At 39.7% G+C, this 24,044-nt stretch overlaps 3 protein-coding genes across 3 annotated transcripts in view; 1 reads left to right on the top strand and 2 right to left on the bottom strand.

Annotated features, from left to right (window-relative positions):
• The window catches only part of ankrd24 (ankyrin repeat domain 24), a 4,553-nt gene extending 4,504 nt beyond the window's left edge, over window positions 1–49 (bottom strand). Inside the window, exon 1 of the mRNA XM_055164786.1 lies at window positions 41–49. Within this exon, the coding sequence (XP_055020761.1) occupies window positions 41–49 (9 nt within the window). The remainder of the gene's footprint in view (window positions 1–40) is intronic.
• Window positions 50–237: 188 nt separating this feature from the next.
• shdb (Src homology 2 domain containing transforming protein D, b) lies at window positions 238–6,726 on the top strand. Its single transcript, XM_055164785.1, has 4 exons — window positions 238–304; window positions 928–1,087; window positions 3,123–3,242; window positions 5,278–6,726. Exons 1-4 carry the CDS (start codon window positions 238–240, stop codon window positions 5,462–5,464), a joined length of 534 nt encoding a protein of 177 aa, XP_055020760.1. The 3' UTR covers window positions 5,465–6,726.
• A 5,190-nt stretch (window positions 6,727–11,916) lies between these two features.
• s1pr3a (sphingosine-1-phosphate receptor 3a) lies at window positions 11,917–14,756 on the bottom strand. The gene is made up of 2 exons (XM_020933192.2): window positions 14,580–14,756; window positions 11,917–14,034 (listed from the first exon to the last, which is right to left on the bottom strand). Exon 2 carries the CDS (start codon window positions 13,987–13,989, stop codon window positions 12,817–12,819), a length of 1,173 nt encoding a protein of 390 aa, XP_020788851.1. The 5' UTR covers window positions 13,990–14,034; window positions 14,580–14,756; the 3' UTR covers window positions 11,917–12,816.
• Between the last annotated feature and the right edge of the window lie 9,288 nt (window positions 14,757–24,044).

Genomic DNA, 24,044 nt, shown 5'->3' with positions numbered 1-24,044 from the left:
TAAACTGCATCTGCTACACCTGTCTGCAGCGGGATTCTACCAAATCCATACCATTTCTAATCTAACTGGAGTGCTATTTTTTTTTTGAAAGCTTAAAGGACTTGTAGTTGTACCTGAGTTTTATTTATCTTACCTTAACTTTAACTCAGTACAGCATTCTAAAATCTGTTACTTGTGAAAAATCAAGCCTGATTGACATTGATACATTTTAAAAGACAACTTTGTAAAATGAGAACCATGAGGACACAGCTGCCAAATTTTTTACATAAGGAAATTATTGTTACTTTAAAATTATATTTATCAAGTAGGAGTTTAAAGTAGTGACACAAATAATTATGCAAGTTAATAGCACAAAAGTACTTTGAGAAACTACTTGAGTACTGACAATTTGGATGTAAAATGTATTTAAAATGTGATTTCTGACAAGCAAACAAATCAAATAATGCACAGATTCTGGTATTTCCAAAGAACAGACAGGAAATTAGAAACACAAATAATTTACTTCTTTACTTTTACTCAAAGTAAAATTAAGCTGTTTGAAAACTATTAATAGTTAATAGTTAATTTTGAAACATTCATGATTCAAAACAGGTAGAAGACATTAAAGAATGCACTTTGTAATCAAAACCTGCATAAATGGAAGTTGCCTACAACACTACTGGATAAAAAAAGTCAATAAAACTACAGATCCATCTCCATCACATTGTTGTGGGTAGAATATAATGAAAAACAAAACCGTTTCAAAGCTCCCGGAAGAATAGAAATAAATATCTGCCTAAATGTGCCCCCAGGGAAATATTATAACACAATTGCAGTGATTGTTTTCCACCAGCCAGATGTGACAAGTTTGCAGACGCCTGGCTTTGGTGTTTAATCTGGTGTGATCTGTGTACATAGAATGAGTCATACTTTCTGTCTCACTCACAGTGCAGTTTGAGGGGGCTGAATGGGACCGCTCCTCGCCTCCCACAGAGCGCCTGCGTCCCCCAGGGCTCAGGTCCAGCCCCATGAAGTTCCGGATGCCCCAGGAAGGACTCACAATGGTCGGGGAGAGAGTGGACCCTACACTACCCCTGGAGAAGCAAGTGTATGTAATCAAATGTTCATGACCCTTCATTATTATCATGTTTAGTTTGTGTGTAACTTATACCATTTTATGTAGCAGTTTATTAAAGGTGCACTATGTAACTTTTCTGCTGGAGGGTTCGCCACCTGCTAGTCTCCATAGAGATGTTATTTCTTTCTCTCATGTTTTCCAGTAGGGCATTAGGGCATTTATTTATCTCCATGAACAACATCTATAAGTTAGTAAATGTTTAAAGCCATATTGTGGAACATTCCAGGCAAGGCAATAACATCTCTATGGAGGCAAGCAGGCAGTGGACCACCCTGTCATAAAATTTACATAGTACACCTTTGAATAAGAATCACATTTTAGAGAAGTGGTTTTTCAAACATGTTTTTTTCTTCATCTATAGAGCACACATTTTCAGATTTGATTTGCATGTGGTAATCAGATAGTGCCTATATTGTCATGTTCTATTTATCAGCAATATTACAAACTAAATAAAAATACGCCCCAGCCACAGACTACATTTCAGTAATGTTGATAGAAGATTGAATATTTTCACAAAGGATTTCAGTCTGCGAGAAGGGGAATATGATTATATGTCACAAAGTATTAGATTAAGGCAGACCTTGTGTGGAGTGTTATTTCGAGCGTCCTGAAACAAACAACCTTGGGCCATAGCGTTATATATGGCTACAAATCCAATTAGTGTTTGGTTTAAATCTCCCCAGATCTCAAGTGGGTCTGTGCAGATTGTTTAGTATTTTTTTGTTTACTGCAATAACTGTAGAATTAATATTTAAAGAAAAGCATAGTGGTATATACATAATGCTACCAAGGAAGCGGTCTGGAAACGAGCTCTTCAGACAGGTTCAAGTCAAACATAATTAAGTTGCAATAGCATAATAGACACTACTTTAATCTTGTAATTTCAGACATCATTTGTGTAATTTATTTGTAAACTGCTGCTTTGTTTTGCTAATTAAATCTAGGCCTGTGACAACTCCAAGTAGACATGGTACCAGAACAATTAGGCACTTCCACTTGAGGAACACTGTGGATTATTCTGCTCCATTATTCCCTGATGATCACTGAAGTGCTGTCGATGGCTTTGCGGTCTTTTTCAGGTTCATTTTAAAAACAGGATTACTGTCAACCAAAACCTCCAGTTGTATTAATTGAATGCACTCTGTGGTGAAGGAGCTGAGAGATGGAGCTGAGCAATTTTGGCAGAATATCAAATTTTCTGACAAGCATTGTGATTGCGATTAGATGTGCGCTTCATGATGTAATTGCAGGATTCAGTTCAAAGTTCACATTTTAAACATAACCAGGAGGAACATTAACGTTTGACAGAAGGTTAATATATGAATTGCTAAATGAATTGCATTTAAGCAGAGGTGGATACAGGGATAACTTTATATAATATGATATTTTCTTGTTTGCAGAAGAAATTATGTTACTTATTGCAGTCAATTTGTTCCTTGTAACATTTCAAATTGCAGTTTTGATTCTATGGTGATATATTGTGAAACTCTACTGTGAAATGTATGAATGATGCTCCCATTGCTGAGGTGCTGATAGGATGGAAGAGGGTAACGGTCCGTGTAGAACAGCTGAGGGACAGTACAGAGACAAAGCTTTACATTTCAATAGTGACTGGCTGAGAAAAGTGTGGCAGTGGTAGCAGGAAATGTGAGGAGTCCTCTTAGTTAGATTTCTGTTATAGTTTTGTGGAGGTTGTTGGAGGTTGTAAAAGCCCTTACTTTCTACCCTGGAGTCTTGACTTCATCTATTAACTGTTGAACAGGCTCTTTACATTATCTTTGAGCTGAATCATCTGTTCTTTTGAAAGCGATCTCTGCCTTCTCCACCCCTGCTCATTCCTTTGTTGCATTGCTTTTTTAATTAATGCTTTATCAACTGTCATTTATGCTGACACTGCCCTGTCCTTGGGGAGTCCTATCACCCCTCTCCATCCCCAGGCCTGTTGTTTATCCCGTAAACCAACAAAATAAGTAAAATATTGTAAAAATGTTGTGGTGTTTTTCAGATGGTACCATGGTTCACTGTCTCGGTCAGACGCAGAGGCACTGTTAACACTGTGTAAAGAATGTAGCTACTTGGTGAGGACTAGCCAAACCAACCACACTGACTACTCCCTTTCCTTACGGTAAGAAACAATCAAATATAATTATTCTGTTATATTCAGTTTATTATTCTATATAATATTATATAATTTATTTAGTATAGTATTAGTGTAGTAGTGTAGTAGTGTAGCCTTATAGATTTTTCTTCACATTTTAATTGCAACACTTTTAATTTTTGTGCGACTGAAGTACATGAAGCCACCTGAGCTCCTGGTCTCGTAACACACTCCTCTCCATCTGCCATCGCCATCTCACTCGCTTTAGATCACTGTCGCCCTGATTCATCTCCCTATACTCATTTGCAGGGCACAGTACTGCTTATCTGGTCAAATCTCTCCAATATAATTACTCCTCCAATCCATTGTCCAGGCCCCACACCACTCTTTCCATCATTCCTCTCTCCACCCTTTGCCCCTTCTCTTTGGCTCTTCTGTCATGGCTCCCCACGGGCCTTCTAAGTGGTAATCAGGCAGGTAGAGCACACTTCAGCGCGCACATCATCCTTTCCATAATCACTAATGAATATGAATTACCTTCTGTGGGCCACACAAGCAGGAGATGAGGGAGAGGTGGGGTCGGTGGGGGGGTACCAGTGTGTTGTGCTGACATATAAACAAGCTCATGCATTACTCATTTACATGGGCACAGTGAGTCTGACATGTAGCACGCCATGCCCAAGCGGCAAGGTCTCTGTTGGCACCAGTTCCATTTTAAGTAACAGTGAAGGTTGGAGGACACATTGTATCAACATATAATGCTCATGTGGCAAATTATCCTTCACTGAGTTGTCAGTGCCCTCGACAGAAACTTCAACTGTGAAATTGTAATTCGTAATATTCAAGATGCCTCCATTCTTGATACTTGGCATGTACTGTACATCACACATCACATCATTGTTAAGCATCTTTGGACACGAACATGTTTTTATGTCTCTCAGTAGCTAAGGGGGAGTGGTCTTGCCCTCAGGAGACAAAAGTAGTTGGACTAGTTATGCCTTATTTTTAGCTATTAGTTAGTAGCACCATCTCACTTTATGCCCAAAAATTTTTGCTTAAAAAGTATTTATTTAATTATACATGGTTTGCTTGCATTAAAAACCTAGAAAACTTGCATCCTTGTCTCTATGACTGTATTATTTGTTTGCCTGAAATGTTCAATAGTAGTGTGGATTTATATCTGTAGAGAATGTTTCAATATATAGCTTTGAATTTTCTATCTCCATGTAGTCATCCAAATGGCATGCCCACTAGAAATGTTATGAGATATTGCATTACCTAATATTATGTAGTACTTTTCTTGATTACTTTCTACACATGCTGACACCACCATAATGCTGTAACTCCTAAAAGATTTCACCTTTTTGCCCTTTTGAAGCACCCGTTAGGTTGCATATTGGATAAGTGCTTGTTATTACATTGTGAGTCAGCACTGTACAGGGAATGCAATCCAAAATTAAACCAGAATGAATATTTATGACAAGACAAAGCCCTGCTGGAGTTTGTAATGTATCCGGAGATGTGCAGTTCCCAAACAAACAGAGCTGGATCAAAGAGCGCTGTCAACCCCAGAGTCTGGTGGGATGATCTGACGCCGGCTCCTGTTTGGATCTCTGTTGCCTCCCGCTCTCTGATAATTTTTGGTTTTAGTTCCCTTTAAAGTTTTGTTTTGTTTACAGTAACAATGAGAGTGGTGACCAGTTTACCCCCTGTCCTTCCCTTTGGTTCTATATTTAGACACAGACTGGTTGGCTGCCTCTTAATAGGAAAGTCCATCTGCCCACTGTGGATATCTTATGTGCATTTCATTGCTAGACCATTTTCACAGCTCAGCGCATCACTTGTTCCTCTTGTCTTCCCCTCCTGCACTATTATAACAAGCATCCATCATCATGTCTAATTTGTGATGTATTAAATCTTATATGGAGATGTGGGTATAAGTGCAGGAGAAAAGAGCTCTCGTCAATCAAGACTCATTTCCACAGAGCCATTTTGAAAGATAGCCACAGTGCAGTTTTACGTGCTCTACATTTTATGACATATAAATTTTCCTGTTTCATAGGAGCTGCCAGGGCTTTATGCACATGAAGTTCACCCGATGCAAAGATGGGAAGTATGTGCTGGGACAGAACAGCCCCCCGTTTGACACCATCCCAGAGGTCATCCATTTTTACACCACACACAAACTCCCGATCCGTGGAGCGGAGCACTTGTCCCTGCTGTTCCCAGTGCTGGTGCAGACTCTCTGAATCTTGTGAGTTCTCCAACACTGGACATGCAAACAGCTGAATGTTAAATGTGTGCCACTGCCTCCTTTGAGACAGAGTGGTGCACTGCCTTTGAGGACTTGTGCCAAGCTTCTGACATCAACATAGCAAATTGATTCACGTGAAATGCAATACTATGGATCTTTTTTCTAGAACTGTTTTTCATTATTTTGAACACCTGAAATTCCCATTTGAACCAATCATTTCTCATAAATAAAACTGTGGACTCTAACTCTCTGAGCGCTGTACCAGACATAAAGCGAGGTAAAGCATTATCACAACTAACCTTTAGTGCAGATGTTTTGTGATGTGATGATTGCTGGTTCATAGTCTGCTGATCTACAACTAACTGAAATACACTGTGTTTGACATATCCTTTTCAGAACCAGTGTTAAACATGAACAAACTTGTTGAATGCAATTTTCAGCCTTTTTTTTCTCACAGAACTTGTCAGTTGTTGTAATTGTTATGCTTGATTGGTATTTCCTCATCTAAAAATGGGTTATGGCAGATAAAAGATTATTATGTCAGAATAACCATCAAATGCTTACATTTTGAATCCCAGCAAAATTTTACCATCTGCAAAGGTAATGAATGGGTCTCTGCTACAGTCGCTGTACTTACCTTGGTAATATTCAGTCCATCTATCAATGTAATTTTCTGCCTTGCTCTGGGAATTTTGTTTTACAGATATCAGTGTTGATATTTTTGGTTTCCATTGTAATTGTTAAATTTGGTTTTGCCAGTGAGACCATCTAGAAATGTAAACTTCATTTATTTTTCAACTTTTCTCTGGAGAGATGATACCTTATTACTTTGATTACTGGCCATTTTCCAGTTTGTACTTAGCCAGCCAGTCATGTGAGTAGATGGAAGTGGGCAGTTGTGTTGGAGGTACATACTTACCATCTGGAGTGAGTTCCAGTGATGTTGGAACGCTTGCAACCTTTTAAAGTATTACTGAAAAGAAAAGTGTTATTTGTTTTTATGTCATGTATGTTGCCTGATAAATTATTATTGTCACCAAAAAAATGCAGATTATGATTTATCCCTTGTCGATGCCTTTCATTTGACCTTTTGATTAGATTAAAATGAAAATCATCTTAAAAATCTTATTATCATGAATAATTACATTTATACAACAGACCGTTCTTCAGACACAAAAGGAGAAAAATCTACACAAAGGATTTGGCAAAATTGCGCGTCTCACATATGCAAACACTCGCACATCCCCATCTTCCAATAACGGCAGCCCAGGCAGGGAGGGGAGGGAGAGAGGTGTGAGGAAGTGAGGGGGGGCTCCCTCATTATTTGGGCTGTGCTACAGTGAAAAGCACTGGGATTGCTTTCATTACAGAGCCAAATGAAATAGCTGAGGCTGATTACCCGGCTGACAGAGAGGAGACAGCCGGGATCACTCTTTATTCAGGAAAAAGGGTTTGGAAAAGTGGGAATATGAAGAGGCGACGGGTGGGGGCGGGTGGATGAACACTCAACAAGATCCTATACCAAACAAGTGTGTGCATGGTGACATGCCAGAAAGAGGGCTGGTTTAGTCCTATCTCTCTAACATGCTTCCCCGGGGAGTCGTGTGAATAATAATGACAGTGGAAGCGCTGCATGTAAAAATCAAACAAATATAATCCGCACGTCGCGCAGTGGGAAGTGTCTGATTTAGTTGTAGTTACCAGTTTCCTGCTGTGCAGTACTTTTATTTCTAAAATAATTATTTTATGACTTTGGTAGAAGAATTTTAGGTTTTATCACTATGTCTGTTTTTGCTGGTGTTTCTGGTAGTCTGTTAGGGACAGCTCAGAGGGTAATGGACTTATTTTTATTCATTATGGTATTTTTTGTGGGTGTGTGTTTTTAAATATATGTTTTTAAATATATATAGTCACTGTATGTCACTATACTTTTTTGTCATATTGACTGATAATTATTTTTTATTTCATTTATTACAAAAACAGTAAAAATGTCTTTCAATGTTAATTTCCTGAACATAAACATTACAGACATTTAATTATTTAATTATTATTATTTAATTAGCATTTAAAACAATTAAAATATAAATTTCTTTTCTCCTCCATCATTTGGATTCTGCTTCAGTCCATATACTGACAGTCTGCTCTACTGACAGAGGGTTGGCTGTGTGGACCTCTTGAGTAAAAAGACCCAAGAATATTATGGACAATTAGACCTGACAAATTCTGGATCTCAACTAAAATTCAATTAATCATACAGGCCTGGGAGAAGTATTTGTGTAAGATATAATAGTCAGCAGGTTCATGTGCCTGTTTTTCTTTAAAATGTTCTACAAGTATCCATACATGTGCAGCTGTCATCTCAGAATAGATTTATGCATGCAGCGTCACGAGAGGGTGTGAACGATTCGACTGTGACGGCAGCTGGTAACGCTCAGATCCACTGTGAGGAATGAGCACCTGTGACCACCGCACCCGGGGAACCACAGAACATGTACACACACAAGGGACTCCACTCATCACTGAAGTACTGTGCTCAATGTAAAGGCACTTACTCATAATAAACAAGCTTTAAAGAGGCAATGCTGTGTACTTAAACTAGGCGTGTTTACATGGTCAGCAAAAATCAGATGACCCAATAACAAGGTCTGATTATTGCTGTGTGTTTCCATGCACAAAAGAATGTCATCTTCAAACACCTGTAGGCATGGTCCACTTAAATAATGGATTGAAGTAGGTTTAACTGTTGTAAAATAATTTTCTCTTTGTCTTTGCCACATTAGTTTGCCCTTTTTGTATCAGAAAGAAATCCAATTGCCCACATCAGACACAAATGTAGGGTCTATAGTATAGTTGCATTTCAGTAATCTGATGAATCTGATAAAAAATGATCAGATTTCTGGTGTGCGTGTAAACATTGCCATTGTTGGTCCCGTTGCCTGTCCTCATTGATTACAGATAGGTACAGATCATTGGATTGGTAAAGATAGATTTTCTGTTTTGGTAAAATCATAATCCAACATTGTTGCCATGGAAACAATCAGCATAATCTTTTTCAGGCCACATTCAGGTGTTAAATCTTGTTCTTTGTATTCACTCCTTTTAGTGCATCCTTGACTACATCATTTGCATATTAATTTGGCATAGTTTTTATGCCAGATGCCCTTCTTGACAACCATCCCTATTTTATTTGTGGTTGTGAAATGCACCACAGAAGCTCAGACAACAAGGAGAGAAATCCAGTGAAATAAATTGTAACTACAACAATATTTTTGTCCTAGCAGAACCATTATAGATCCTTTCAACACAATGATAAAGATAGACCAATCTGTAAAAGACTAATGCTTTTAATAGCAGTGTCAGTTTTTCCGTATTTCTATATCTGTCTGAAAAACAGTCCACTTTGAACCACCTCACCGATTATATATTCCATGAGTCAAAACACATGTTGCCTTGTCCTCAGATTGCACATTTGCAGCCTTCACGCTCTTCTCTGATTGGTCCATTTCACAGTCCAAAACCTGAAGGCAAAAACCCAACCAGCTGTGTACACTCGATCAACACCACAAGTGAGAGGCAGGACACCACACTCCTCCCTTGGATAACTTTGCCCCAGACATGCTAATCCTTGCAGTTGTGCTGGGCAGCCACATAGAGGAGATAGATGAGAGGTCAGAATGAGCAGGTGTGCCGTCAGGGCCCCCCCGTGCTCCATGCTGCAATCAGAGAGAGTTTGGAGATGGAGCAGCTGGTGTCCAGGGAGATTAGGGAGGGGAACCAGTAATATTTACTTAGTGGTAGGACCAATCATAGCATGAAGAAAGTTGCCCTATTTCATTGTTGAATAGATCCTTTTTTATGCATTTGCCTGAACATTTTTGCTTCTTTTAAATTGATACTGATATTTTAAAGCATTCAAACATTTCAATACAACTGAAGTGACACCCAGTTTATGCTTGAATTTGCCTTACATAAAAAACACATTTTTAATACATTGTCATAATGCTAAAAGGAAGGATATATGCTGATTGTGACATAGTAGTTGGCAGTCCTCTACTACTTCGTTGTATGATCTATAGTAAATACAAATGAAAGTTAATTGTTCTGTGACCAGCTGGCTTTTGTCCTTATGATGTCCTAGAATGATGTGATATGCTATAAATAAGTAATTTTATTTGATTAAAAAACATTCTTGTTTTATTCCCATTGTAACTTCAAATAGAATCCTGATGGCCTGTATTGAATTTGAGAATTACTGACAGCGGGATGTTCAGGGGAGATGCAGCGAAGGACTGACCAACAAATTGAATCCCATCCAACTCCTCCAGTGGTCCTCCTCCAGGGTGATCTTTGACCCTGAGCCCAGCACCTCATTCGACTGCTCCCCTGAATAAAGCCCTGATCCAGCCAAGCTTATCTCTAGCGTCCAACTGGCCCTCTTTTGTTCCATAGGTAATTACCCTGTACTGAATGTGTCAGATCTGACAGTGCAAGTGAGGAGCAAGATGCAGTGTATACAGTTTGTTGCTGTGGTGACCCAAAAATCCCCCCAAATTTTTTTTAAACTTATCTTTGGAGGAGCTGTATTTTTAGGCAACGGTCGATTTATAAAGGCATAATAATAAAATCACTTGAAACTGTTTTAATCTGTTACTTTGACATGGTGAAGATGGACAGTGCTTTTTAAGAACTTAGTTATTTTTTTATTGAGTTTTTGGTTAAATTTTAATTATTTTGAAATCAGAAACAGTGGATCAGTAGCAGTAAGAGTAGCAAAGGTCTAGTTGCAGTTAAATTTAAATGGTCAGTTGAAGTACAACATCATACCTTAATTATTGTTTTGAAGCAGGAATAATTTCACTTGAGTACAGACTTTGAGTATATTCTGGTTGCGCTTAGGGTTCCAATGTTGCCCCCTTGTTACCACCCCATGCTTCTCTATGATGACAGAAGTGTTTCACATTGACTCATTCAGACTTCATACCAGATGGAGGTTTTGTTCTGTCTCTGTCTCCAAAAACACACATTCATGTCTATCGGCTAAACAAGCCAACCACAACGGGACGGTGAGATAAACACTCTCTTACAGCGGAGTAAAGCAGGGATTTCAGTGACAGGGGAGGCGCTGATACTCGTGATTCTTCACATGTTCACATCAGTCTTATGCAAATGTCTATTATGCACAGAGAATGACACAAATCCAGCATGTCTAAGCCCTCAAAGAGGACTTGTAATGGTTATTTGGTTAACATGATTTAGTAAGGTGTATGACCTAGTTAAATGCACATTTTGTGGTTTACGCTCTGTGTGTCTTATTGTTATAATAAATGAAAAATATATTGGGTAAAAAAGATATTAAAGACAGTAATAAGGGGCAAAATCACATCAAATATAATATGCTGGATGTATTTGTAGGTTTGTACGTTGTATGTATGATATAGCTTTTACTGATAAACATGGTAATGCTGATTTATCACTTCAAAAACATTGTACATAATGACCAAATTGATTATGTTATAAGTTGGTGTTTTGGTTGTCAAGGCAAAAAGAGTCTCATTTGGATTGCCACTTTCAATGCATGGCACCCCAAAGGAGAGATGGATTTCAGCATTGAAACTGGGTTGCCAGGTTCAGTTGTGACTGCAGTATCTTTTTAAAACAATAAGGGTACATCTTTTAATTAAACATTTAGGAGGTGTATTTTCTCCAAGGAAATACTCTCCATATTCTCACTTTTCTATATTTTGGTATTTCCCAATGTTCCAGATGTCATGAAGCCATCAGCAGCTCAGTCGAATTTAGAGAGGAAAGTGCTCAGATGTTAGTGACAGGAAGCAGGCCCTGACCTTTACACTGGAAATGTTTGGCTGAAGTGGCACTGCTCCCACTGTCTCTCAGGAGGACTGTATGAGGTAAAACTTTGAAATGCTCCTGTCTGTTACTAGAGACCAAAGACACACAAACTCTGTCTGAGAGAAAATTTCATTTTCACTGTAACCTTTTGAATGAATAAAAGATTATTTGATTGGTATGAAAATTGTCATGTCACACTTTTTACTTCCACAACCTTATGTGCTGAAAATAATGCCTTGGATTCAAAGCCCTTTTCAAGACACCCAGAGAGCTTTACATTACATTATTCATTCACTTCATACTCTGTAATGGTAAGCTACTTTTGTAGCCACAGCTGCCCTGGGGTAGACTGACAGAAGCAAGGCTGCCAATCTGCGCCATCTGCACCTCTGATCACCACCAACACACACTATATTCATAAAAGTGTCTTGTTTGTGGATAATGGATATCCTTTAAATGCCCTTTCTTTCTATTCTGTCTAATTAAATGTAGTAGTAGGTCAAAGTATTTAATTATGAACATTATATTATTTGACCTAGCATCAAGTAGATGATAAAATTGAAATTTTAAAATTAAATACAAGGAACAGGACACAAATCCCAAAAAATGTATTTATTTGCTGTACAGATAAGGCACCTCAAAACATGCATGAAACACACGTGATTATAGTGGTTGACTGTGTGTGAGTGGTTCAATAATGAAAAGTGTTGTATTGGTCCCGTTCACTGATCGATCCGATCCACAGAGGACTCAAGTGAACAAAATTAAATCTACTGGAGGCACAGATATAGCGCTCTGGTGCCGCCGTGAGGACAGACACAATACTACAATCTTTTAGTGGTAAACCTAATTAAATTTAGCTTTATCGTTATGTGGCATGAATGGTATAGTAGCCAACTGCAACCCAACAGCCACATGTCTATTGAACTTGCAGTGCATTTTAATCAATAACACAGATTAGTACCATGATGGTTTTCTACACAAAGAAAAACACTGTTGTTGTGTTTCTCCAGAAAATAAATAGTTTTCTACACAAAGTAAAATACACATAAACTGATAGATAATGCATATACATGCAGAAAGTGCACAAAATAGTTTTATCTTCTACACACAAAGATAAAACTAAACACATCCAAAAGGAATCAGGCCTGTGCTCAGTTCCCACAAGAGATTCACTACATTTAAATACTATCATATTGACAACCTACCTCCTCTTTGGTGTGATCCATACACATAACTATTTTACAGTACACAAAGGATTAGACCGATGCACTGTCTTACAACATCGCAGACACGAAATGTATTTTCCAAAACAAAAACTGAGTGGGGTATTGAACAATACTCTGACAAACCTTGGTACTGTTTAGATGTGTTTTTGCTTTAAAGCTGTGCGATAAGTCTGTAGTTACTTGTTTCTCTTTGCTCATCTGTCGCTAATTGCATTTTCATCGTAAATAAGTTTGATTTAACGTCATTTGTCATGGTAACAGCCATGTTTTAGAACTTACTGAGCTGTGGCAAAGCTCCTGCCTTCACCAGAACAGCAGACAGAAGATCTGCAGGCCCAGAGGGGTGGGGTACTGGTGCACAGGGGTCTTTGCTCTCAGAGTTCACTGGTCCTGGACCTTTCCCTCTGGGGAGAGTGCCCCCTGCAGGCCCCAGGCTGCTCTTGCTGTTCTCAGCTGTGGGGATGATAGTGTTCAGATGGGGGTTTCCCACCACAGCGGTCCCACTGGGCTCTAGATTGGCCTGACCACAGCAGAGCAGTCTGAAGAAGGCGGCTCTCATCTCTCGGCTGGACAGGGTGTAGATGAGTGGATTCAGGGCTGAGTTAAGCACTGCCAGAGCTATGAACCAGTCCACCTGGTACAGCACGGGGCACCTCTCTGGACTACACCCTACATCCATCAGCAACAAGAGGAAGAGAGGGGACCAGCAAATGATAAACACTCCCAACACTATCACAACTGTCCGGAGCAGAGCCAACGACCGCTCTGAGGGCCTGCTGCTCACACGGCGCCCACTGGAGGTCACCAGGCGGTATATCCTGATGTACAAGATGACTATAGCCACTAACAGGGCACTGAATACACTGATGCAGAACGCCACATAGCTCTTATCATAGAGTGGCAGCACAGTGGAACAAGACGACATCTTATTGAGGCAATTCCAGCCCAGACTGGGGAGTGCACTCAGCAAAACTGAAACTAACCAACAGGCTGCAAGCAGTCCTAGAAGCCTTCCCCTGCCTGCTGTCTCACAGGGGCGCAGCCTCACCATGGTCATGTGTCTTTCTATCCCAATGGCCAGCAAGCTGAAGGTAGATGCACTCAGGGCCACAAACATACTCCCCTCCCGGGCCAGCCACTGCACTGGCGTCAGGAAAAAGGTGTTACGTCCTGAGGTGAAGATGTTAACTACATAGGCCACTCCCGCCAGCAGGTCAGACAGGGCCAAGTTTCCAATCAGGAAGTACATTCGGCTGTGGAAACGTTTGTTCCTCCATAGAGCCAGGAGCACGGTAACATTCTCCAGGACGATGAGGATACAGATGAAGAGCAGCAGGGCAGTCTTACATGCCCCACTCCCACGAGGTCTGTCCCACTTTCCCGAGTGGTTGTAGTATTTAACAATATCGAGGTTCATCCCCTCCTCCAGCTCGGCCCCCATGGTCACAGAGGTCACCTCAGCCAAACAGCAGAGGGCGCCACAACACTGTGGAGACAAGTGTGAACGTACCATTAATGAATACTCATGTTCACCACTATAAAGATTAGACGTGCAAAGGTGAAAAGTAACTTCACTACTAGACTTAAAATCGTGTGAGCACACAGCATGTCGCAATGAGGCTTGAAACACAAAAACAGGACATAGGCTACTGTTATAATAAAGTGATGAGTAGGACTAATAGCTCTATAGATAGTAAATAATTAAGTAAAAACCCATGTGTAAAAAGCACTCCTCTAAATCAACATCAAAAGGTTTACTCTAAACTTTTCAGCATTGTTAGTATATATTCAAATAAGATATCGAACAGTGTCCTAGGCTTTTAATCCTGACTTTTCTCTTGTCTACAACTGATAAAGTAGGCTACTGATCTGCATAAAATGCTGTTACAACACCGTGTTCTCCACCTTTTGTTAGGCTATCCTAAAATAAGTCGTCGTACGCTACTTTACAGTTTATATTGTAGCTAGATTGTCTTTTGTTCTGCCGTGTAAAACTTAGTGGAATATGCTGAACACAATTGACAAACTTACCTTGGAATAGGCTATTTTTCCTCATCTAAACATCCAAGGAGTCGCCTTTATGCTAATTCACTGTTACTGTGACGCATTCAAAAGTGGGATATCCAAAGGAAAACGCACATCAAAAGTCTATTCTATGTGATGGTCAAAATAACAGTCCTCTCTTTTCTCTCGCCCTTAGCTCAGGTTGAGTGTGTTGCGCACTGGCGCTCTCTCGCTCCAGTCCCAGAGCTCTCCTCCCAGACGATGGGCGTGGCCGAGGTAAGAAATAGGTTGGACCATCAATTACAGCGAAGGGGACGATTAAGTGCACAATAAAGTAGGCTACTAACAGCGATATTCTTGTATTTTGGAGCTAGTACCCTCTTGTCATGGGAAAGGAAAACCTGTCCAAACATGAACACGAAGCCTAACATGTACCCTATTTGTCACAGGCAAATAACCCCATTACTTGTTTAAACATATTTTGCACTCAGGGCGTCATTCTGCCATTTACCTCACCATATTGCTAAAACTAATTCACACAGTTGGTGTTTAGTTGGCAGCCGAAATCTGTGTCTCTCTGCCTCTCCTTGGCAAACTTGCCCTGCCCCTGGCTGGAAACTCAGATGTGACTCATTTATTTTTCAATGATGTTGTATTATGTCCCCTGAACTGGTGGTCCAAGCTTTAATAAGCTGTCAATCACATTGCGCTTTAAACTTAAACATGTTGTCTTGTTGAATGGTGCTTATGCTTGTCTGGCCTATATGTAAATCAGATATTAATTTGACACAAAATAATCATTGTAATTGTGACAAAAGAATGCCTGTCTGATCAACTGTCACAGTAAAGCACAAAATATTGTCCAGTGATTTCCTTTGAGGATCTATTCATTTAACAAACGGGTAAATAAATTGCAGTAAACTCACTGTAGTTATATTATTGGACAATGCAAATCATTAGAAATACAGCAACCCATGATGATGAGATATTCTAAATAATGTTCTAAATAATAAGGATATTAGAATCTATTTGGGTACCCCATTAAGACTAATTTAAATGGGACTTTACCATGGGCAGACAACCTTTTGAAAATGTACATTAGAAGCTCTTTGGCAGCGTTGTATGTGGTGTGTGGTTTTGGTGCAAACTGCTGAGGCCTGTGTCTGAGCAGATAACACCTCTTCTTCTGTGGAGCTAATCCGTCCCACAGCAGACCTCCGTTAGTCCCATAGACAGTGTATGGTTAGCCTCTGCTCCATCAGCGTCGGCATTGTGTCCCAAACTCTGGCCCCACATTCCCATGACATCCTCACCAGCCACTTAATGCAGCACACGTCATACAATTTACTGTAGGACTGCAACAGCCCGGGGCAGATAGGATAAACATGAGAAACACAGAAAGTTCATGTTTGTTTAAAGCATGTCCCCTACAGCCCTCTGGTCAAATCAGAGTCCAAAATGAGTCATGCATAAACTGTAGATGTAATAAAATGTAATGAACATCCATTGACACAAAGGGCATCCAAATGTGTTACTGTAACTGAACTTATTTTACGGATTAATGTTTAGCTAACTGATATCTTTAATTTCCTGAGCATTGTCAGTATCATTTTTATTATTGCAATATGATGATAGTTAGGTTAGCTGTAACAGTTACTCATCGTTCTCACATGTAAATAGTTCATATGGTTTAATGTAAAACGTATGAAGAATGCAAAAGAAAGCTCATTGTGTGACATCAAAAAATGGGGGTGGGATTAACTAAAGTTTTTCTTCTTCTCAAACTTTTTTGGGCAATTTTTGTTGTTGTTGTCGTTGTGTTGTTTCTTCTGTTGGCACGATTGCACTGATATCAATATGGATGATATATGTTCCATTGTAAAAGAATGTAAAATGTTTACTTGCCCAAAATAAATAAATAAATAAAAATGAAACATCTAGAGACTTTAACACTTTAACACCATGATTAGAAAAATATACACAGAAAAAAACACCGTAGAAAACTGACCTCCAGCTCAAAGGCCTGAAGTTTGGTCTCTAATTAGAATGTTATATTATGCAATATTATGATATTCTAATTAGATAGATAGATAGATCAAATTAAATATTTCCCCACAATTCACATTTCTTATTGGTATTTTTGAAGGGACCCTGGGTATATAATTCCTGACAAAGTGTTCCCTACAGATGTTGATAAAAAATGACTGAAGACAGGATCAGGCGGAGCATACATAAGTTAGTGCCTGACAGCTCTGCCTTCCCGCTCAGAGTTCCCTTGGTATCAGTGACTTCATGTTGCCAATGTCAGAGCCGCCAGAACACACTAATGAATGATCCTGAGCTGTTGACTTTACCCTGAGCTGCTGCTGATGTCGGATACTGGGACATGCCATTTATAACTGCCTGAAAACACCCAGAGGCCTTGGTAGTGTGTTATTGCCCACTGAATGGACACTTCCTGGATGTTTGGGCCTGAAAATACAGGAAATGTAACTATAGGTCAGAACATCACAAAAAATAAAAGCTTTCCTCTGAGTTGTATGCTAAAGAATGTGGAGACAGTGGGAAAGAGCTACGCCAGTGGAAAAGCTGGGTCTCCAGGGCAGTCTCTTCTGAAGCTAACATGTGTGCCCAGTGCAGATGGTTCACTGACACATGGGAACTAGTCTTTAGCTAATATGCAGTGGTTTACAAAAAATACTAGACTTAACTGCCATTGAATTTGGGCATTGAGTCTTAAGTGATTCTGTGGATAACTTGGCTTTTCCCATCAACAGTAGTGTGTGAAAAATTATAACCTAACTGTGGTTGGCCATACCATGTTGAGAATGTCAGATCTGATCGCCAAAGCTAAGCAGAAACAGACCTGCTTAGTACTTGTATATGAGACTGCTGCGGATACAGAAGTATCTTGCCATTATAAGCATAGAGTGAATGAATAATGCCCAAAATTGTAAAGTGACTTTGAGTAGCTGGAAAAAGGCTCTGTAGGACTAATACATTATTGTGTTGCACAGATGTGTCCCTCAGTTCTGTCAGAATGTGTCAAACCCCAGGAACTCAGGATAAACTATGGGAGTTTAGTCAGAGCCCCAAAATGAAGAAGGATGATAAGCAAACATTTTAAAAACAGACTTTTCTTCTATTTTTTTTAGACAAATGCAGTTGATCAATGCTTTGTGTCTTAAGTAATTAGTAATTAAAAATTAAAACACAAAACAGTCTTTTGAAACGCGGTAGATAAAATCCAGGGTGACCTGTGCCCTCTCTTTTAGAGATTGATTGGTTGTATATAGTTTTCTTGTATTTCCCAACACATTTTAACCACATTCTCCACATGTCTCCAAGCTCATCACAGGTTTGTCTGTGCGGGCCACACAGGGACCATCTGTGGAGGAGGTCCAGTCCTGATCAAGCCTGATAGATCTGTATGCTGCTGCTGTGACTTTATCAGCAGGACTCTCAGATATGAGTGCCACAAGGTGACCACATGTCTGAGCCCTGCGTTACTGCCCCTGTCTGATAACCTCTTTATCACTGTCCCCACTAGAATAGAACACATCAAAGAACAGGCTTACTATGTGCATGTATACTAAGCTAAATAGAGTTTTGTGTTTTCCATAGCTGTTTTGGTCTTTCAGTATGATCTGCAAAATCTCCAGATGAAATACATAAACACTGGAGCTATGTTGTCTAGGAGTAAATTTTGAAGTATATTTTGGACTTCATCATGATTTGTCAGAAGATTAGATCTGACAAAGTCCTCATCCTGGATACTATCAAACACACTGACAGGAGGAAGACATGGTTTATCAACAAGGAAGTGGCATAGAATCTGGAAAATAATTGCTACTGATGTAGTTACTGGTGACTCAGATGCTGTGCTGATCCCAATTTGTAACAAAAGAGAAGATAAATTGGGAAAAAAAAGAGCGAACACAGATAAATAAATAGCATTCAATTCTTAAACCTTTGTTACAGTAAAGAAGTAACTAATACATACAGACAGACTCTTCTCAAGTCTTATATCCATATACTGTATGTTTTTCTGTCCTCCTGCATCCTGTAGTAAGTCATAGTGATGTTTATCTGTATGCAATGTACTTAAATCAAGGAATAATTTCAAATTTGGTTAAAACGCAATTTGCAATGGTGTTTGACACTTTCACAAAATTGGCTTCATCTTTGGAAGTTATGTGCCTTCGATTCCATTCTCACAATCAGCTCTAGTGTCGCCCCGAGTCCCAAAAGTCAAATTCTTTTTAATGTTGTATATTTTCTTTCAAATCAGAACTTTCACTTCTAAATAACACTGAGCCAATTCCAGCACAAATATCCTAAAAATAACTTGGACCTCAGTCATGTAAACAATCACAACCAACTTTTTCTCAGAACGGCTGTGCTTGATGTCTGGGAAAGCTGGTTGAAGAATGTGTGTATGAGTATGTGATCTGTATCTGTTGCACTGTTGCCCTGGACCCTTCACAGCACGACCAACAACATTTACTCAGCCATAATAAGAGTCACTTCCACATATTCCACATACACATCTCTATAGAACCAGTGCATCCTATTTTAAACCCTTTATGATTCTTGGCCAGACGTCTCCTGCTTTTCTATAAGTCCAGGTCATAAGTTTACTTCCCTGGAGATGTAGAAGCTAGTTTGACATTGCAAACACACACATGTTCAACTGACCTTGAGTCACACATATCATCCACCACCTCCGACACCACCTCACTAACAATACCCCTGAGTGCTGAAAACCCCCAGTTTGAGCCCCATGCCGCCAACAGCCAATCAAACAAAGGGAGCAAGAGCCTGAGAAAGCACTCACCACGGAAAAACCATAGCATCATAAAATGCCATCAGAACATATTTAGAATTGCTCTTCAGAAGTAATGGGGCTCAGGATTAGCAAACTGATGGTTAGGATGTACTCTGTTTGAACTTTTTAATTTTTAATGTTTCTTGAATACAACAGTGAATGGTTGTCTACTATATATATATATATATATATATATATATATATATATATATATATATCAAACAGAGTACATCCTAACCATCAGTTTGCTAATCCTGAGCCCCATTACTTCTGAAGAGCAATTCTAAATATGTTCTGATGGCATTTTATGATTTCTGGACTGAGATGTCCATTGTTTTTCCCGGTATCTGTTGAAGCCACTCTTCCAGTTTGGGGGTTACAGCCCCGAGTGCTCCGATCACCACAGGCACCACTGATGCCTTTACTTTCCAGGCTCTCTCCAGCTCTTCCTTGAGCCCCTGGTATTTCTCTAGCTTCTCGTGTTCCTTTTTCCTGATATTACCATCACTTGGTATTGCGATGTCCACCACCACGGCTCTGCTCTGTTTCTTATCCACCACCACTATGTCTGGTTGGTTCGCCATCACCATTCTGTCAGTCTGTATCTGGAAGTCCCACAGGATCTTGGCTCGGTCATTCTCCACAACCTTTGGAGGTGTTTCCCACCTTGATCCTGGGGTCTCCAGCCCGTACTCTGCACAGATGTTTCTGTACACTATGCCCGCCACTTGGTTATGTCACTCCATGTATGCTTTCCCTGCCAGCATCTTACACCCTGCAGTTATGTGCTGGACTGTCTCAGGAGCCTCTTTGCACAGTCTACACCGTGGGTCTTGTCTGGTGTGGTAGATCTGGGCCTCTATTGCTCGAGTGTCCAGGGCCTCTCCTGAGCAACCAGGATCAGTGCCTCTGTGCTTTATATATATATGTGTGTTCTATTTATTGGTTTATTATTTATAAAACACAGATGTAAAACCTCATTGTGTGAATTCAGTATATGAACTGAATGCTCTGAATGCTGTATGTTTGTGAATGAGAGCAAATCAGTCACTGTAAACAGCTCCATGTGACAGTGGCTTTGGATGAACACAAAGAGAGGCTCACTGCAAATCTGCACTGAAACAACTGCAGTGACCACTCAACCAGCAACAGCAGCAGGACAGGCCAGACACAGGGCAAGGCCTGCATAAAGCTTCCTGGCTCCAAAAGTGAGCTGAGCAAAATAAAGACTAAACATACATTTCGCATCTGATTTCACAGGACCACAGTGATAAGTGATTATAGGATTAAAGTAAATCTTTACATTGCATCACTGAGTAAACTCAACAACACGTGGTTGAGTGGGATATCTGGCAAAAACAAGTAAAATCCTTAAATCCTATACTTAAGTTCACCTATGTTATTTTTCAGCTGTAGGGCCCTGCTTTGTCCACAGAAATGTATAGCTTTGCTTGGAAATTTCACCTTATGATGATATTAAAATTATCTAGACTATAACTATGGAAACAAGTTGGTGACACCACCAGTCAAGTCAAATCTGTGGAGAGACAACGTTGTACACTAAAGGCCACCACACACTACAGGAGAATTTGTCTGATTTCAGCTGCGATTTGCTTCTCCCTGAATACGGGGAGGCGTGACCCGAATTTGTGTCTTCTTGTGAGATTTTGTAGCCACTGCGCTCCTAGTGTGTGGTGTCTTTGTGACTCTGAGCTGCTCTGTCAGTAACCACTCAACATCAGCAACGATGACAAAACAGCTAACAAAACAGAGCATCAGGGGCAGAGGAGTAACACACACAGAGCTGCAACATACAAACTCAGGAAATAGTGTAAATATTTATTACTCTCCTCCTGTAAAGTTGTAAATATAAACTGCAGCATCTTATCCACATTATCCATAAAATTTGTTCTCCACACATAGTGACAAATAGTCCGCTAAATGTAGTACCCTGAAAATGAAAATGCAATTTCATAAGAATAAATTCATATTTAATTTAAATAGCTAAAAAAAATCATTTGATATAAATACATACTTCCTCGATAAAATATATTTTTTTATTTTATCATTTCCTTGGTCCTATGTAATTATAGGATCTTTACTGAATGTGAGAACGTAAGAGCGTGAGGCTCAAGGGCTTATGGGAAGAGCTCATTGATTTGTTATTGTAGAAAAGAGGTTAAAAAGAATGAAAAATGGCTGTTAAAAAATTTACCGTAATCTGAAAATTAAATGTTGCAGTGCTGTGAAAACTCTGAAAGTAAAAAGGCTAGAGTAGTTCGTCATGTGTGTCTGTATACATCCACGCAGCGCTCGGACTGAGGTAAAGTGGCAGATAAGTGATTTTACTTCCTGTGTACTTTATGCCGGCCTTCTGTGCATTAAAAAGCATGTATCTGAAGTATTGCACCACATTTCACAAATAATAACTCAGTTTTGTTACTATTCAACGTCAAATGTCAATTAATTAATTATACCACATTTTGGTCTTACAGTAAGATTTATGCTGCAGCTTTATAGGATATGGCATATGTAATTAGGCAAATCAGTGAGTTAACTCTATTTTCCAGGCCCATACTGTCCATCTGTGAGACATATGCTCTAATAAGCAGTGTGTGTCTGTCTATTGCACCCACATGTGTTTATGTGAAGACAGTGGTCCCTTTCAACTGCTGCTCAAAAAGCCAATAAAGTGGACACATGCTGTCTCTCTGCTGAAAACTCTCTTGTAAATAGTACTGTTTCGTTTATTGAACAAAGGTAGACAGAGCACCTGAGGTCAATGTGGTGTGAAAGGCTACGTCAGATCTGTCCACAGTATATGCCTTCTGTGTAAACACTTCTAGACAAATCGGGTGCTTACGTACATCATTTTTTCCACTGTTCAAACTTGCACCTATAAATTCAGACCAAGAATTGCCCTAGAGAGTTCAAGTAACTGCTGCAGTCCTGCCCCAGCCTGGACCTCTGAGCAGCGGTCTCCTGAGATGCAAGCAAAACAATCAAACCCCTAACACAGGAAGGTGAACACATGTCTTCGACATCCATCATCTTTACAAGTCACTTCATAGCTACTATGTGAAAGCCGGTCTGGATACAATCTTTACCATCTCACCTGGGAACATGTTCAGGCCTTATCTTTGCTGTGTCTGGCTCTACCAAGCATTTCTGAGATATCCTCTGAGGTTGATGTACAGCAGGTTTCTACCACACAATGTCAAACCCCAAATATGAGCAAGAAAAGTAGGAGAGACCATATAGAAACTGTTTAAATAGAGCTGAGGGCTTGTTTTTGCAATGAGATGGATTGTTGTTTGTGGACACCAACCAAAAGATAAAAGTTAACCTGCATGCTCGGCCAGCTCTACAACACTCTCTAAATCGAGACATTTGGCACTACTGCCTTGGAAACAGTGACTACAACTACAGGCATTCAACCTTTTTCCTGGGAAATCATTTGGCCTTGGATTTCAGTTCAAGAAGATGTGAATCATCTGCTTAATGTCTATGTAATGATCTTACCCATGCTATTTGGTAAAAATGGATGGTTAAATATCAGAGAATTTGACAGCACGTGGATCAACATAACAGCCAGCATTCTTATTTTGAAATCACATCTTGGTCAACACACTCATTATCTCTAATGTGTGAGACTCAATCTATTTAATGATTTTTGCACTGTCCTTGTGTACACGGTGTTGAAAGGAAATGTCCGTTAAGTAGTGATGTAATATTTTAAACTGCCATGTCCAGTTGAGTCATGTGACCATGCAGAGGTAAAGCGGTCAGTACATGTGTGTGTAGATGAGTGCGGTCTGAACAGTGGGCCAGTTGTGAGGTGTTTCTGAGGCACATGTGTGCGCAGCAGTGGTCCTGCAGTCAAAGAGCCGTGTGTCTGGGCGTCGCTGACTTAATGACACCACTTACAGCTCCCATTCACACTCACCTTCTTGTGCATATTTGAAAAAAAAACATTTTTCAGGGAAATCCTACCAACAGAGCAACAGTTGTGTCAATCAGAGTGCAGCATTTTAGGGCTCACTGATTGCTTTTTTGATCTTTTCCTTGGCCTAAAATAGATATTTGTTTTGCTTTTATGAAAGAAACATAATTTGGCCTGTTTTCAGCTTGGCCACCTGAAAGTAACACCTTTGGAAAACAAATTATTTCTTTCAAAAGAAGTTAAATCCAGAGCTACCTCTGGGGCAAATAGGGCCAGAACTTTTGAATTTGAGGAAAAGGTGCGGTGGTGCCCAGGATCAGAGGAACACAAGGACATGGGCGTAGGAAGCATGGACTAAAACAGGACTGGGTACACTGCACTGACTCTCTCTCCACTCTTTATGTAAACATCTCACAGGAAGTGCCCTGCTGTTTCCACCAAGTATTCTTTATTCTACTTCCATGCTAAAAGTCACTAATGAGAGACTACAATATAACAAACTAGAGTGATTTTCCTGTACCATGAACACCGTTTATGACCAGCTACCAGTGTACCTTCCAGAACAAATTACAGGAAATTTAATAATTAAACTATGAATGGGTCCATATAGTACAGTTTAATGTATATCACAGACACATGGTTTTAGATGCAGCCTTTAAAAGCATTAAAAGAGCCCCTCATTTACTGCACATGTATATATATATATATATATATATATATA

Source organism: Boleophthalmus pectinirostris, unplaced genomic scaffold, assembly GCF_026225935.1.
Source record: "Boleophthalmus pectinirostris isolate CB_2022bp ecotype Guang Dong unplaced genomic scaffold, ASM2622593v1 HiC_scaffold_7, whole genome shotgun sequence".
NCBI classification, from domain to species: domain Eukaryota; kingdom Metazoa; phylum Chordata; class Actinopteri; order Gobiiformes; family Gobiidae; genus Boleophthalmus; species Boleophthalmus pectinirostris.
Note: the sequence above shows the minus strand (reverse complement) of the source record. Positions and strands in the feature narration are given on the sequence as shown.